Genomic DNA, 16256 nt, shown 5'->3' on the forward strand with positions numbered 1-16256 from the left:
TATATATACATATACTATATATACAGTAACATAATATGTGTATATACAATAACTTCATAGTTTAATAATATATCCTTCGAGAGAATTAAAATTTATATTAAAATATTTCCTGGGAGAAATATATGAATAAGAAAGTAAAAGTAAAATAAACTGTTCTTAAAATATTGTACAAAAACAGTGCATACCAATTGATATATAGCATGCGCAGCGTGTTATAAATGGACTAACATATAAGCTTTTTACGCCATGGATTTTAAAGAAACGGAATTCTTCATTTTTACAAATTCCATTCACTTAACACCACTATTTATCCCGCACGCAGAAGACAAAAGGAAAACGAATGAATTCTTCTCAACACCCTGAGATCTCAACCCCCGTGTCATTGTTCTTTTTCTTTGAAGGCTTAGGTACACAATACATTTTTCAATAGAAATCCCTTTCATCCTCTTACAAAGGAATGCTGTTAGAAGCTTATGAAAATGAAAGAATGAAGCCATAAGTCATGTCGTTTTTCTTTTCTTCATCCCTCTATTGTTTTGACATCAACACCTTTCTCTGATTGGTCAGGTGATAAAAAAATGAATTTATTGGTTTTCGGTTTAAATGGAAATTCTGACAATTCATTTATATCTATTTTTAAATCCTCTAGTTTAAAAAAAAGTTGGCTGCTTTTATGGCTTTAGCCTAGCATTAAATTGATGTTGCTTTTTTACTTCTATCTTTGATGTTCTTCAATTGTTTAGGAAACACGAATGATACCAATGCAATTTATTTTAAGCCAGTTATTGTCGATGGATTTGAAATTGTCTGAAATCAGTCATGCTAAGAAATTTTCAGATTACAATATAATATAATGTAATAAATCTACTTAATAAAATACAATACTTTTATTTTGACATCAACACCATTCTCTGATTGGATACTTGATAAAAAGCAAATTTATTGCGTAATGGTTCAAATGGAAATTCAAACATCCACGCATCTCTATTTAAAAATGTTTGATGATTTTAATGTTTTACTAACTTGGATACAGAAAAAAAATATTCACGATTTTTTGCATTCGCCTTTGACGTTCTTTAGTTGTTTAATTCTACGGTAGACTGATTGTAAGAGACGGTTCTCAGTAGATCCCCGAAGTCAAACAACACTTGCAGAGTTCAGTGAGCAGATCTGTCTAACCACTTTGATCGGGCTGCAAAGTGACTGAGGTTGTGTTATATCTGTCCTCCTTAAACTGTTCAGCCGTAAAGTGTTTAACTTCACGGGCTTGTCGTCGGGCTACCAAAGCGAGTGTGCACTCATGTCTGCATAGCACGATATGTGATGACATGCCTTCAGGTCATCCTCGGAGATGATTTCCAAATCATCGGAATAGCACGCTGCTCAGCTCTAATACTACTTCAATTGTATACGAAACATGAATAAAGATAATGATATTTATTTCGAATTAGTTATTGTTTATGTATTAGAAATCGCTTTTAAAACATATATTTTTGTTCTCTTAGTTTACATGGAAACAAAGTTTTTTTTTCTCCAGTTCTGCTCGAAACTCCTGCTTGTTATTTGATTTCAATAACAGCCAATTAAATCTAAAATTTTGAAAATAGTTATAATTTACTATCATAATACATACATATTTTGATTTATTTATCGATTGAAACATTATAGTTAGGTTTAAAAATCAAAACCCCTCTTTCGTTCCGAGAAATATTCTTGTGAACAAAGCTGAAATAAAAAGGTGGAATAATAACTAATACAAATTTAAAATTGTTAAAGTCTCTCAGTTTCAATTCTAATTTTTCTAAACTAACTTTTCCACATTCAAACTTCTTTTCATAAGTTAATGAAGTAATTAATCAAATTAACATGTTTAAAATGATTTTCAAAAGAGAATTTGTGACTAATGAAGATTCCTTTCAGGAAATAAAAATTGGATTTGGTAGATTGATGCCGAATTCTTATCAATTTTTCTTAAAAATACTTCTTGAATTTGTTAAGTGTATTAATGATATTTTAAAGCATCTTCTATCAGATCGGTAGGACTCATCCTGATTTTTAAAAAAAATATTTTTTAAAGATTAAAAATATTTCACTTTTTTACTTAATTCTTTCTTATTCAAATACTCTGGAATAAAATTCTTAAAAGACATTATTATTAATTTATTTTGTAAAAATATACGTTTTTTCAAGTTATTTAAACTTAGTTTAAATCATATAGCATGTAATATCAAGTCAAATAACATGAGTGGTGCTGCCATCTATCAATTGGGTTCAGAGCTAAGACGTGCTTTCACCCTTGCAGTACTCTCTTATCAAACAAAAGGCACATCTGTTTGACTTACTTTGCAAAAGGCCAATGGCTGGTGAGCTTGACTGGTCCAATTGCCATTAGAAACAACCACGACAACAAATTTGCTTTATTTTGCATGTATTTATGCGTTTATATGCATGCACATTTAACAATGTTCCTATTTAAAAAGTAAAATGAAACTTTCATTTCATTGATGAACAAGTATAAGTGACATTTTCTAAAAATAATGAAATTTTCTTCGTTATATTTATATTGCGTTCTTAAAATTTGCAAGAGCTTTCTTTCAATTTACTTTAAATTCAAAAGAAACACAATTTGCTGCATGAGCAGAGTTTTGGGGGTATTGATAATTTTTTAATTGGTTTTGATTCTTTCTGATAACAATCTGATTTTTGGTAACATTATTTTTAATCTTTCACTTATAGCCAAGAAATTTTCAGATATGTATACACATTTAAGAAAAAATGGAAAAAATACCAAAATGTTTCAAATAGCAATTTAATTTGATATAATCAAATTAAATTAAATTGGGAATTTTTATTGTTTACTACTTCTCCTTATTACCACATCCTTCAAAGTGAGGAGATAAAATCAAATACTTTCATGCAATGAATATTCAATTTCTTTTTTCTTATGACTTCTGTCAGGGTTATCGCTGACACTGAAAATTGACTAATGAAATAATGCCAAATAGCGAGATATTTTGCACATGTGCTTCGTATGGAGATGCAATCAAATCCAGCCAAAACAAATACTACCAAAATTGTAAAATTTGGATTGAAACGGGTGATGATTTAAACTTTTGGAATTTAAAAATATAACTTTTTTTTTCGAGAAATGAAATTCCATGCTGATCGAAATTATCTATACAAATGAGATTAATATTGATAGATAAAAAAAGAACTTTTTTCAGAGAAGAAATAAATTGAAATTGATTTATAACATGAAAGATTTTAAGTAACATTTTTTTCTTGGAGCCTTATTCACTTAAAAATCAAGGCAATTAGTTAACGAATGTACAATTTCTAAGTTCCCGCTTCTACAGATAGTGTTAAAGTTTTTCAAGTAAGTCATATCATAACTAAATTACAAGATATGACCCAACTTGATTTGAAATTCACATTAACTTATTATGCTGTAAATTTATTATAAAGATTTATAAAAATTAATTTTATTAATAAAAATTATTTTTATATTAAATATATTTCGGAATTTACCAAATTATTTAGTATATTATTTGACGATGTATTTTTAATTACTCACAACATTATACTATACATTTTTTTAAAAATTAAATGATAAATTAATTATTGGTTTTATTCTTGGTTTAAATTTTAATTAAATTTAAAATAAATCGTTTAAAATTAAGAGTTTTGTAATTTGCGAATAAACGTAATTTATCATAGTCTATGTTAGAATGTTTTGTTCACCATGACGTAATGCCATATTCGATATACAAAATAAACTTGCAAATTTTTTTTGGTTTTGTTTTTATCTATATTCTAGATGTTAAACAAATTATCCTTGGTTTAAAGTTATGGGCTAATTTAAATGCGAAGCTTAGCACCTCTATTGTCCCTAATTTATATTTATCATTAAAGCTTAAATTTGAATTAGACAAAGAAACAACTACAAATGTTCATACTTTGTTGATGAAATCTTTATGATACTTCATATATTAATTTTAACCCATATTTGAAAGTTTAAGATGATTTTAGCGCTTTTAGTATTTACACAATTAAGCATTGCCCCAATATGGGCACCCTATTTATTTGACTTTAAAAATATGTAATGCCAAAAAATGTCATGATAAATGTATTTTCGAAATATAAATGGTGATATTTCATTGAAAAGGAAGGAAACTTATTTTTCAAAATCCTGAAAAATTAACCTAATTAAAAATCGTTTTTTTTTCAATAAAAGTATATTTCAGTATATTTTTAAAAGGCAATAATATATCAATTGCATTTAGCTATGAGATAATTTTTGCCAATTATTTTTAAAAGGCAACCACTGATGTAACGTATTTAACTATGAAATGCTGACAGTTAAGTTGTATTATATCCATATATTTCTAATAGTTAACGCCATATCTAACACATTTACCAAGACTTAAGTGATGCTATTTTAGAGAGATAAATATCCTTGATTTTGATGACACGAGGAAAAATGTACATAAATAAGCAGTACTTATTTCTTATGCATACAGAAATAGTATATATATGTATATATANNNGAAAATGTATTTAAAATATACTAAAAAAACTAATTATTTTCTCTATTTATTAATTTTATTACAAAAGTAATTAATTTTTAAATCACTCAAAACTAAAGTGTAGAGTTATAACTATGATTCATGGTGTCACAAATAGCAGGTCCTTATGAGGTTTTCAGTTAATTCGATGAAATTCTGTAATGCTTTGATTAACTTACATGTAATAAATACTTGTACTTGCAGGTCACAAGTACAGGTTACAAAGGGGCTACCGGTATTTATAAGACAACACTTTCGTGGAGCCCCTATATTAAGAAAACTCCCCCTCCCCAGAAAAAAAGGTGGAATTAAGTTATTTTCAACATTTAGGAACAAAGCGTAACATATTTGAAACCAATCGAAAATGTAATGTAACTGTGTGAGGCTGTTGTGCTTGTTTCCGCAAAGCATATTTTGTTTAACAAAGACAAAAATAACAAAGACAAATTGAAATTAACCGAAAATTGTATTGATTTGTAGCAAATGTACTTTGAATACCTTAATTAATTTCAAGTTATAACATTGTCTGCATTTAAGAAAAATAATATAACTTAACACTCTTGTCGACATAATTTATGTACGATTGCAGATAAAAGGGGAAAATATGCTGCCACAAATCTAACGAAATCATTTTCTCAAACGATGACTGAAGAATTTTTCTTTCAATCATTTTGTTTGTTTTGAAAACAGATAAAAATTAAATTTTATCTTCTGGGCTAAAAATAAAAGTTATAAGATAAAGTAAAAAAATAAATAAGTAAAAAATGAATAAAAAAAAATAAATTAAAAAAAAAATCTCAAATTTGAAATGTTTTCCCATTTATCAAACTGCTGGTCACTTGTCAATTTGGTTTTTCTCTTAAACAGTTTTATTTGTTTACTCGTCCTTTTGTTTGCATATTTTTACTGTGTTTGTGTCAATTCGTTATGCATTTGTTATCTTCAAATGTTTTCACCCTATCTTGTTTAATATAAAAAAGCATCATCGGAAAACGAACAACTAAATTGACGTAATAGTATGAAAATTTGAAATAATTTATTTAATAAAGTTTTTTTTTCTGCATTTTTTTTTTTTTTTTTTGTTTTTTTGTTTTCTTTGAGACNATTTTACCGTTAAAAAATATTTTATCAGTGTAAAACTATGCTCAAAATCAACGTCATAAGTTTTTTATATTTATTTACTTTTTTTCGCATTTGAACTTTTAACATCCAGATAAGTCTAATTAATACAATAGAGTATCACAGACCAGCTTAGTCAATCAAATAGTCAATCAATAGTATAAATATTTTTGAACAACTTATAAATTTTTTTTAATATTTCTTGTCACTTGGAAAAATTTTAATCAGAAGTAATTATTTTAGTTTTTATTTTTATTTTTATACGTGAGGTTTTTGGCTTCCTCACTAAATAATCTAGTTTGATTTAATGGAGAATCTCAAACTGTAAGATAAATGGATAAATTAAAATATTTTAATATAATCCATTCAATATGTATTATTTTTTATGTTATTATATATGTTTGTAAATTTGAATTCAGGAAAACCAGAGCAATTCTGCTAGTTTTCTTATTTAATATTTTTGATAAAGCTTTATTTTCGATAGTTGAAAAAAAAATTGCTTTTATTTTCAATACCTGAAGAAAAATAAACAGAACCAACAAGGTAACAGTTTCTTGTTTCTGTTATTGTAATCTATCTACAATAGACTCAACCAGCAGAACGAGTCGACTCAGTGTGAAAGAAAGGAATAACATGTGTACAATAGAAAGGATAACCTTGTTTTCTTTTGTCTGTTGTTTGTCCATTGTCATTGCCAGTATCGATAATACAATGTTTTGCAGCAGAATTTTGGAAATGAAAGGATGAATGTGGATAGATGCATTCAAATCTATGGTATTTATTTCAAATTCCCTTAATTTCTGAATTAACATTGTATTCTGGTTGAGAAAATAGTTCTAAGTGAAAGTCAGGAACTCCTAAGGATATTATTAAAAATAAGTATTTATGATGTACACTGATAGCCCAATTAATCTTACTATTAATGTGTTTAGAAATCATTCCACAAGGAAAAATATAGCAAAATAAAACATCAACCTAAATAATTTTTCATTAATATTAAGAGAAAGGGAGAAAAACATAGCAAATTAACTATACTAATATTGACCAAAATGTACATAATTTGTATTCATTGAACTTGAACTTTAGATGAATCTAAGTTTTTTTTTTCAATCCTGCCAGATTTAAGTTATGGCAGATTAACGGCACTGATATTTGCCATAATGTACACAATTTATATTCACAGAACAAACAGAAAGATGAACTAAAGATAAATCGGAGTTTTTCGTCTCTCCGTCAGATTCGAGTTCTTTGAGATTATCTGCACCAATATTAGCTGAAATGTATAATTAGCAACCATTTCTCCTTAAGACTTGTATATTAAGAATTCAACATTCTGCACATTATCAGGTAAGGAATATAGACATAAACATATATTTAAAACCTATTAATGGAAAACGTGCTTTCTTTTTTCTAGTGACGAAACAAAGTACAAGACAAAAAAAATCCTGTCAAAAAAAAAAAGAAAAAAAAGAAAGAAATGTAACCGTATAAAATAATCGAAATCGTTTCCTGTTGTCAGTCACTTCAATATCAGGTAGTTTCGGAGTCATGGCCATGGTGCCAAGGATACAACGACACAGATTGGCTCTATTCGTGGATTCCATAGAATGGCAAAGTGAGCGAAATGGCTGGCAAAAAAATGGCTGAGGTTGTAAATAATCCAGAAAGCAAACGAGTTTCCCAATCATCCATTATTGTTACGTCTTAAATTGATTCAACAATTTCGACTGACGTTCTTATTTCATTGGTTTGGTTTTATTGAATGATATTTGAGTTTATCTATTGTAATAATGTCACAACTTTCTGATAGAGAGGAAATCCACTGTGCCCCTGGATCAATTTTGATCTCGTTTTTCCCCCCTATAATTTGTTGCCTTGGGATGAACTTTTGGCACTGGAAAAGTTCTGATACTATGGTTTTTAATGAGCCAATGACCTGAAAACCTGCTCTGAAACATGATAAAATGACACCAAATTTATAATGTAAAACAAACAATTACTTAAAGACAATTATGCGAGGGCCTTGAACATATCGGCAATGTTTGAATTTTTCAGAGGAAAACATAAAGACAAAATCTACTCTCTAAATCCCTAGAAGTACTGATGATGTGAGTACTTACTTATACTGAGTGTAACTATTTTGTGATATTTTCCGTTTTTGTAATCGCACTAGAGGAAGAATTTAGGATCTACTATATTATTATTATTATTATTTTAAGAAAAATTTAAATTCCTATTTAAAAAATCTTCTTGTTTTTTTTTTTGTTTTTTTTGCCACATTTTGAAGAAATCTGTATAAATTAATTATGAATATCCTTGCAAACCACAAATCTTAAAAAATAAAAAATTAATTGCGAAATTATGTTTATTCGAATTAAAAGAAGAGAGAGAGAGAGACAAAAAATCCTCAAACACATGTAACATTTAAGCATTTTTGTATACAATATGTAAATTATGTCTTTCTTTATATCCTTTTTATCTTTATTCATCTAATGTTGAGTTACTTATGCCATGTAGAATTACTAATGATCATCTAGTGTCTAAGCAAAACATATTTGGAACGCACTTTTTTTTTTTAAATATAGGGCGCGTGATAAATCAAAAGGTATTAAATGTATATATACATTAAAAAAAATCATGAAAAATTATGGTAAAAAGTACCGGCACTTTTAGCGCCGGTTCTTTATTATGTAATTTTTCAGTAATAGCATCCAAAGCATCCATTCCATATTTTAATTGTTCTTCTATGAAAACAAACAAGCTATAAATTATTTATTTAAAGGAGTGTGCGGACAAAATAAGACACCAAAAAACCACATCTCGATTCATCTTGTACTGTAACATTTAAGCATTTTTGTGTACAACATGTAAATCATTCTTGTTGCCAGATGGAGTTTAATAAAAATAATTTTGGAATTCTGCTTGTTTGCTGATAGCGTTCAATAAATGCAGTTCTGTTACAATACAGTATTTCCATAAATAGAATAAAATAAAAACTTCATTCAATAAAGGGTTACACTCATCCACTAATAGAATGTATTTGAATTTTTGTTTTTATATAAAATTGTTATGTCTAATCCTGATAACTACGAGGCTATTTTTAATAAGTGGGCTACTAAAAGAAAGTTTTTAAAATATTTTTACGGTAATTTTTCAATAATTTTTCAATTAATCTATATCTTTTAATGACCGTAATAGCAAGAAAATTTTTCAATTCTAAAGTTGATTTCAAATTGTCGACAATTTTCGTAATTACGGTTGTAAAAATGAATTCCGATTAAACAATTATGATAATTCTATGATAATTCTTTGTATACGACAAAATAAATTTCAACATTTTATTGAGTTGATTATTTCATTAACTTGAATCAATTTTATTAAAAGTTTTTGCTCTCAGCGAGAGGAAATTTCTATCGTCTCTTAATTCTATTGAAGTTTAGCACCTTTAGTAAATTAGCACAAGCGTTACTTTTTTCCCTAAAATATTCCAAGCACAAAAAGATAACTGGAAACACACAGTAATCACAATAAAATCATAATCATTTTTGGCTTGAATTGCTGATAACATTGAATGAGCAGTTGATTTTACTAACTGCATTTAATAATAATATATTGATGTTATATTTCGGTTAAATAAGACTTTACCCCACTTTCATAACCTAAAAATTATTTAACTCTTATAGACGTCCACATTAACGTATTATCCTATAACATTTTAATCGATATATACTAATTTAAATTTAGTTATTACTGTAAAAAAATAATTTTAAAAAAATCGATGATTTTATTAATGCATGATTTTGAAATTTAATCATCGTATAACATTTATTTAACATATTGTAAAAATTATATTCAACAAATGAGGTTAGAAAAATATTTAACGAAAAATTAAATTTAATTTTAATATTGTTTAACTTTTTGCTTCTAGATGGCAGCACCAAACTATACACACGCGTCTGAAAATTCTAATAAAAAAAAGATAAGCGTAAATTAATTCAATTGAGAAATGAAATAGATATAAAAACTTGTTATAAACTTTTAAGAAAATTTTAATTTACTTTCAAAAAATCTTCGCATTCAAATTCACTTTCATTTTTCAGTTTGATGGTCTAAAAAAATAATATGCTTAAAACTAATTACAATTTTTAATTAATAAAAATATTATATTAAATCCAAATGAATGCTTTATTTATGACTCGTTGAAAAATATAATCCAAAGAGCTAACGAATTTAAGTAATCAGAACAATTTATATACCTTTTTTACTATCAGAGGGAGTAGGTATGTACTACAATGAGGAAGGAGTATATTTTAACGAATATTGCCTTTAATATACCGTAATATATTATGATAATATGCTAAATGGAAAGGTTACCTTTTGTTACTCTGTCATTTAGAATAATTTGTCTTTGCATTGCATATATTTTACAATGTTTTCCATAATTATTCCAACATTATATTCAATAATTTTATTCTATAACTGCATAAACATTACTGTATGCAGCATTTTATGCAATTAAAGCACATCCTTTTTAATGCCAAATTATTAAGTTATCATTATTAACTATCTGGTTTTCTAATATATGCTTGGAAAACTTATACTATAAAATATCAATTACTATTTAATTGTGTCATTTAAGCATTTCAATTTTAAAAGTGATTTGAAACTTAATCCAAGAGGGGTTTTTTATATTGTAAAAAAAAATATTTCTACTTATTATATGTAGTGTGAAAAAATTGCATCTGTAGAAAACTGAAATAATTATACCATAGTTAGTATATACTTAAAAACAGAAGTAAATTTGTCAAGACAAGGAAAGCTTTCAACTTCAACGTATAGACGGCAGCACTAACTCAAAATCATGCTAAGTTTTTTATTTCACCTATTAAATGACAAAGCGAATAAGTAGCTTGAAACAAAACAAATTGCACTATAAAATAATGTAGTACAAATCTTTAAATCAGCAACTTTACTGTTCAGAAAATTATTGTACATTAAAGAAAGAATTGTATATCAATATGTATTTGTAACAATATCATGGCGGCGGACAATTTTAAATGGTAAACGTTGATAATTTAATGAATTTCATATATATATATATATATTTTTTTTTTCATGAAGTGAAAGACTAAGGGCAATATGATGATAAGATTTTCGGGATAATGTATTTAAGAGCGTTTTTAGTGTAAAACAACGCGAACACTATGTGGAAAATGAAATGTTTCTGTATATTGCTCTACCATCAAATGAAAAATCTTAAAACATGTAAAGCACATATCGGGAAACATTAAAAAAAAAAATTATTACACAAAAGAATCAATATATTAGTTAGACTCGAAAAAGCATATATATAATCTTATTTTTATAAATTAATTAAGAATTTTTTTTAATTCGAACTATCCAAAATTTCAGCACATAAAAAAAATATTTAATTTTTAAAAAATAATTAATAAATTTTGGAAAAATTAATCAATGAGAACTGGTCTTTGGAGCCCACTTATAAAAAATTACCTCTTAGTCATCAGTATAATTCATGACAATTTTAATTAAAATAAAAAATTCGAGTATATTCTATTACTGGATGAATGTAACCCGTTATTGAATGATGTTTCTATTTTATTGTATTTCATGGAGATATATTGTAGCAAAACTACATTTATCGAATGCTATCAGTAAGCAAGAATTCCAAAATTATTTTTATAAAACGCCATCTGGCAACAAGAAGGATTTACCTCTAATCGAGCTCCAATAAATGCTGTTTTTTGATGTTTTATTTTGTCCTTACAGATTTTTTAGTAAAAAATCTGCAGCTATATTTTTTTTTTCATTGAAGAACAATTGTAATATGGAATAGATGCTTGGGAAAGTTTTAAGCAAAAAATGTACGACTTCAAGTAAATTCTAGGGCAAGGGTGGGGACATTTTGGAGAAAAAAAATTCCTACTATAAAGGGAAAAAAATTATGCTTGTCATTTCCAACATATTAAAGAAAAATTAAGTTTCTAAGCTAATTATGGGGTATTTAAGCAAATAGCATTTTTAGTTCATAGAAATCTGAGTAGACGAGATTCCATAAACAGTAAGTGAAAAAAAATTTGAAAAAAAAAATTATTTTACTGATAATAATTTTTAAAGGTTCAGTCGGTTGTATGGTTAAAATGAAAGAAAGAAATTTGAAAATTTAATTCCAATATTTTTGATAAATAGTCTGTACTTAATTGCTCTTTTAACCAACATTTCTTCCTTTTTTTACCTAAAAATCTATATAATATTAGTTCTTGAAGATACAAACAAAATTAGATGTAACCATATTAATTTATTTCGAACAATATTTTGATTTTACCTTGTTTATAATAGTAAGCATTAGTTCAAAAACATACGTTCATCAAAATCTATGACTATGTATGACAGTATAATTGCATTAATTTGGTAAAATTGTTTGTTTTGGTAAAATAGTTTCCAAAATTTGAGTAGTAGGATTTTACGGGTTTTGACAAAGAAAATTTTGTATAAAAATCAATAAGATGGCATTATTATTTGAGAAATTGTTTCCACTAAATTTAAAAATAAAGAAATTTTTCATATCGCTATTCTCCCTCGATGCAGTTAATTTTAACTTTAACGCTAATTGTGCTACATAGCGTACGTGGGAAAATTTCACAACAATGTCGTTAAGGAGTAAAAAATAAGGTTAGAGTTTCAAGACAAATTCTACGCAAAATCTTTATATTATATTTTAGTAAGCACTTTATTTATTTATTTTTTTAAAATTGTATTTTATTTATTTATTTTTTTAAAATTGTATTTTATTTAAATTTATTTTATTTATTTTTTTAAATTTTCATTTCTGTCTGATTATGCCTAATGACGACTGTTTCTTTACAAAAGCTCTTGTTCCAAGAATTATATTCCGATAAATTTAAAATCTTTGAAAATACGCTCTTGACATGGTATGCTCTACAAAACTTCTGTCACCAAAAATGAAGTAGCACTCATTACTAAGAAAGAATTCCAAGGTAAATGCCTGATAGAGGCAGGGCACTAAACTTGAATTTCAAATGAAATTTTAATGTTGTTTTTTAAAAAGAATGCATTTTTTTGAATCATTATAACAATAATTATGATAAGAATTTTAATATTTTTATTTAAATTATNTATCGCTATTCTCCCTCGATGCAGTTAATTTTAACTTTAACGCTAATTGTGCTACATAGCGTACGTGGGAAAATTTCACAACAATGTCGTTAAGGAGTAAAAAATAAGGTTAGAGTTTCAAGACAAATTCTACGCAAAATCTGTATATTATATTTTAGTAAGCACTTTATTTATTTATTTTTTCAAAATTGTATTTTATTTAAATTTATTTTATTTATTTTTTTTAATTTTCATTTCTGTCTGATTAAGCCTTATGACGACTGTTTCTTTACAAAAGCTCTTGTTCCAAGAATTATATTCCGATAAATTTAAAATCTTTAAGAAATACGCTTTTGACATGGTATGCTCTACAAAACTTCTGTCCCCAAAAATGAAGTAGCACTCATTACTAGGAAAGAATTCCATGGTAAATGCCTGATAGAGGCAGGGCACTAAACTTGAATTTCAAATGAAATGTCAATGTTGTTTTTTAAAAAGAGTGCATTTTGTTTGAATTATTATAACAATAATTATGATAAGAATTTTAATATTTTTCTTAAAATTATTCCAAATTTTAGAAATACTAATTCTAATTTTCTTGTTCTAAACAGCAATATTAGTTGTACAACCTCTATTGTTACGTAATGCAATAGTTAGTTACTTCTGAAGAGCTCTAATAATAAATTTATAACAAATTAAAATTTTCTTTCGTAAAAGGAACTATCCAATAAACAATTATAAATGAAAAAAAGAAAAGAAAAATTGCAATTTTGTCTTATAAAATGTTCGAAGCTATAATTTTCTCCCCCCCCCCTGAATTAGTACAAGATTAGATAGAAGAAATATATCTTTATTCTTTCTAGAGAGAAAATGTTCAGTGAATATAGAGGCGAAAGAACGCACTTTGGACTTACAAATGTCGGAGGGTGCTTCCCCTGCAGGATCTCTTCTCTTCCAGACGACCACAAAGGCCGTTACGCTGATGATCACAATGAGAACCACAACCGCACACACAATAGGAACCAATATAGTGGGATCTTCAAAGAAGTGATGATGGCGGGTGACACTTAGTGGAGGCACAGTTGCTGCAATAAAAATAAATGCACAAATTAATTTTTTTTTTTTTTTAAAGAACGTAGAATTTTTTTATAAATGTTCTTATCTTAACAAACAAATCACTATTTTCAGTTATTTACTTTGCTCACTAATATGGATTTTCTATTTTTATGACTAAAGTTTATTTCATTTTGAGTAATTATTAAATAATAGTTTCATAACGTCATAATAGTACTAAATGATAATAGCTATAAAACGAAATCTTAACTCAATAATAGAAAAAAATGTTTTTTTTTCCCTTTATCTACCAGTTTACATGTAGAATAGTGACATTTAAATAAAATAGACTCATATATGTTGATAAGAATTTCTTCCTCTCAATCATTCTGTTCAAATTATTTTTTGCTGGGAACTTTCTGTATTTTTGGTGCTGCCATCTTTGAATCACTAATCAAAACATTTCATAGTTCCTTCCTTACCAAAATAATTGAAATTTTCCAAAATTAAATTACTTAAAAGTTTGTGGTCTAAAAATAAATAAATATGTAAATAAATAAATAAATAAACAAATAAAATAAAAAAACTTAACTGAGCAAGTTTGATTCCTTTTATACAAATAACTTCTTTTTTCTACATAAACGTAAGAAAAACTGATCGTTGCTTAATTTTAACATGAAGAAAATGTGAAACATTTACTCTTTATATATTTTGTGACAGAGTTTCTCAACTTGATTTCTCTTCTCGAAATTAAGCGATTCACAATATATAATTTTTAAACTACATTTAATCTTTCATCGTTTTTTTCTTTTAATGATCGATTTATTGCAATTATTGCTTTTTTTATTAGCTGTCTAAATAAATGTGTTATAGTTCAAACATATTTAAATTAGAATAATTTTTTTTAAATTGTGGTATTTCTGACATGCTTTTATCAGAATAATCATTAACTGAAAATGAAAGACGATGTATTCAATATTCAAAATATTACACATATTTGAAATTAAATTATAAGTAATTTTTAGTAACACAGTGTTTCAAAAAACCATTTTCGTTTTCGTTTTTTTTTTTTTTTTTTTTTTTTTTTTTTTTTTTTTTATTTGAAATATAATGAATTTTAAATTTCAGACTTACTTGGAGAGAAGAAGAAAAAAAGATTAAATTAAATTTTATCTTTTTATTAATTTGCTTTATTTTATACTGTTACAGACACATTAAATTAAACTCTAAGATGTTAGCACACATTTTAGATAAAAATTTATAATAAATCATTCTTGTTAGATTTCAAATGGATTTGGAAAAAGGCCTTCACAAATTATAAAATAAGATTTTAAAATTTAAATTTTAGAAAAACAATCATTATATGCATATTTTTTAAAATTAAATATTCGCAATCGAAAATATCATGAAAATAAAACTTTTTAACACTTTGAGAGTGAAAAAAAATTTTAAAAAAATTACATAGAGATGAAAGAGCAGTTGAGAGAAAATAGAGATAGAGAGAACGAAGACTAAATTTGAGATGGATGGTGGGAATAAGAACGATAGGGAAAATAAAATTAAAATGAAGATAAATCATAGAGAACGTAGAAAAAGAGAATTTGTGACACGGGAAACAAAACAGGAATTGTTTATTCAGACACTGATAATAGCATTTGAAGTAGAAGCTAAGATATCTCTGTACTCTATTACTTCAGGACAAATATTGTCTCCAGAAAAGAGTATATTTATGTCTGGCGAGAGTATTATTTTAATCTACAGTGATTAACCGAAATATAAATATACCGTTTGTGAATGATTTTTGTTTCTTCAAATATACTCTATGTAATCCCAAATTTTCCTACTTGTAAAATAAGAAATAATTTCTTTTAAAGAAAAATTCACTTTAAATACTTATATTACTCACCTCCAGTAAGTGTTAATGTGGCAAATCTATATTCTGCATCAGTTGTCCCAGCATCACTATGAGCAGTGACCAGTAAATCATGCCATGTTCCTGGACTGAGATCAGCTATCATCAGCATCTCTTGATCTGTTAAGATGTGATTTGAGACAAGTATCCATTCCTTCTGCCCCTGTGGTTTGTATTGGATAACGAGATGAGATATTGGACAGCCATCATCCATCCAGTTTTTCAAATTGAGTTGCACTGATGTCGTGTTGCTACGGAGGAAATCGTTCTTTTCAGGAGCCACTGGAGCTTTTCAGGTGATAAAAAGGCATGTTATATATTTTAATATATATATATACGAACAAATAATAAAATAAAATGAAATAAAATAAAGAGAAAACTATAAATGGGTTAAAAACTAATAGTCTTCTTTAAGACACATCTATTGGTATAATTTAATGCGATATTTCTGGATAAAGAATATATATAAATAG

At 26.5% G+C, this 16256-nt stretch overlaps 1 protein-coding gene across 1 annotated transcript in view; it reads right to left on the reverse strand.

The window, feature by feature from the left end:
• The window catches only part of LOC107441504 (cell adhesion molecule Dscam1), a 410456-nt gene that overhangs the window by 77260 nt on the left and 316940 nt on the right, over positions 1-16256 (reverse strand). The window contains exons 19-20 of the mRNA XM_043043537.2: positions 15778-16071; positions 13733-13903 (exon numbers count right to left, since the gene is read on the reverse strand). Of these exons, the coding sequence (XP_042899471.2) occupies positions 13733-13903; positions 15778-16071 (465 nt within the window). The remainder of the gene's footprint in view (positions 1-13732; positions 13904-15777; positions 16072-16256) is intronic.

Source organism: Parasteatoda tepidariorum, chromosome 8 (genome assembly GCF_043381705.1).
Source record: "Parasteatoda tepidariorum isolate YZ-2023 chromosome 8, CAS_Ptep_4.0, whole genome shotgun sequence".
NCBI lineage: Eukaryota > Metazoa > Arthropoda > Arachnida > Araneae > Theridiidae > Parasteatoda > Parasteatoda tepidariorum.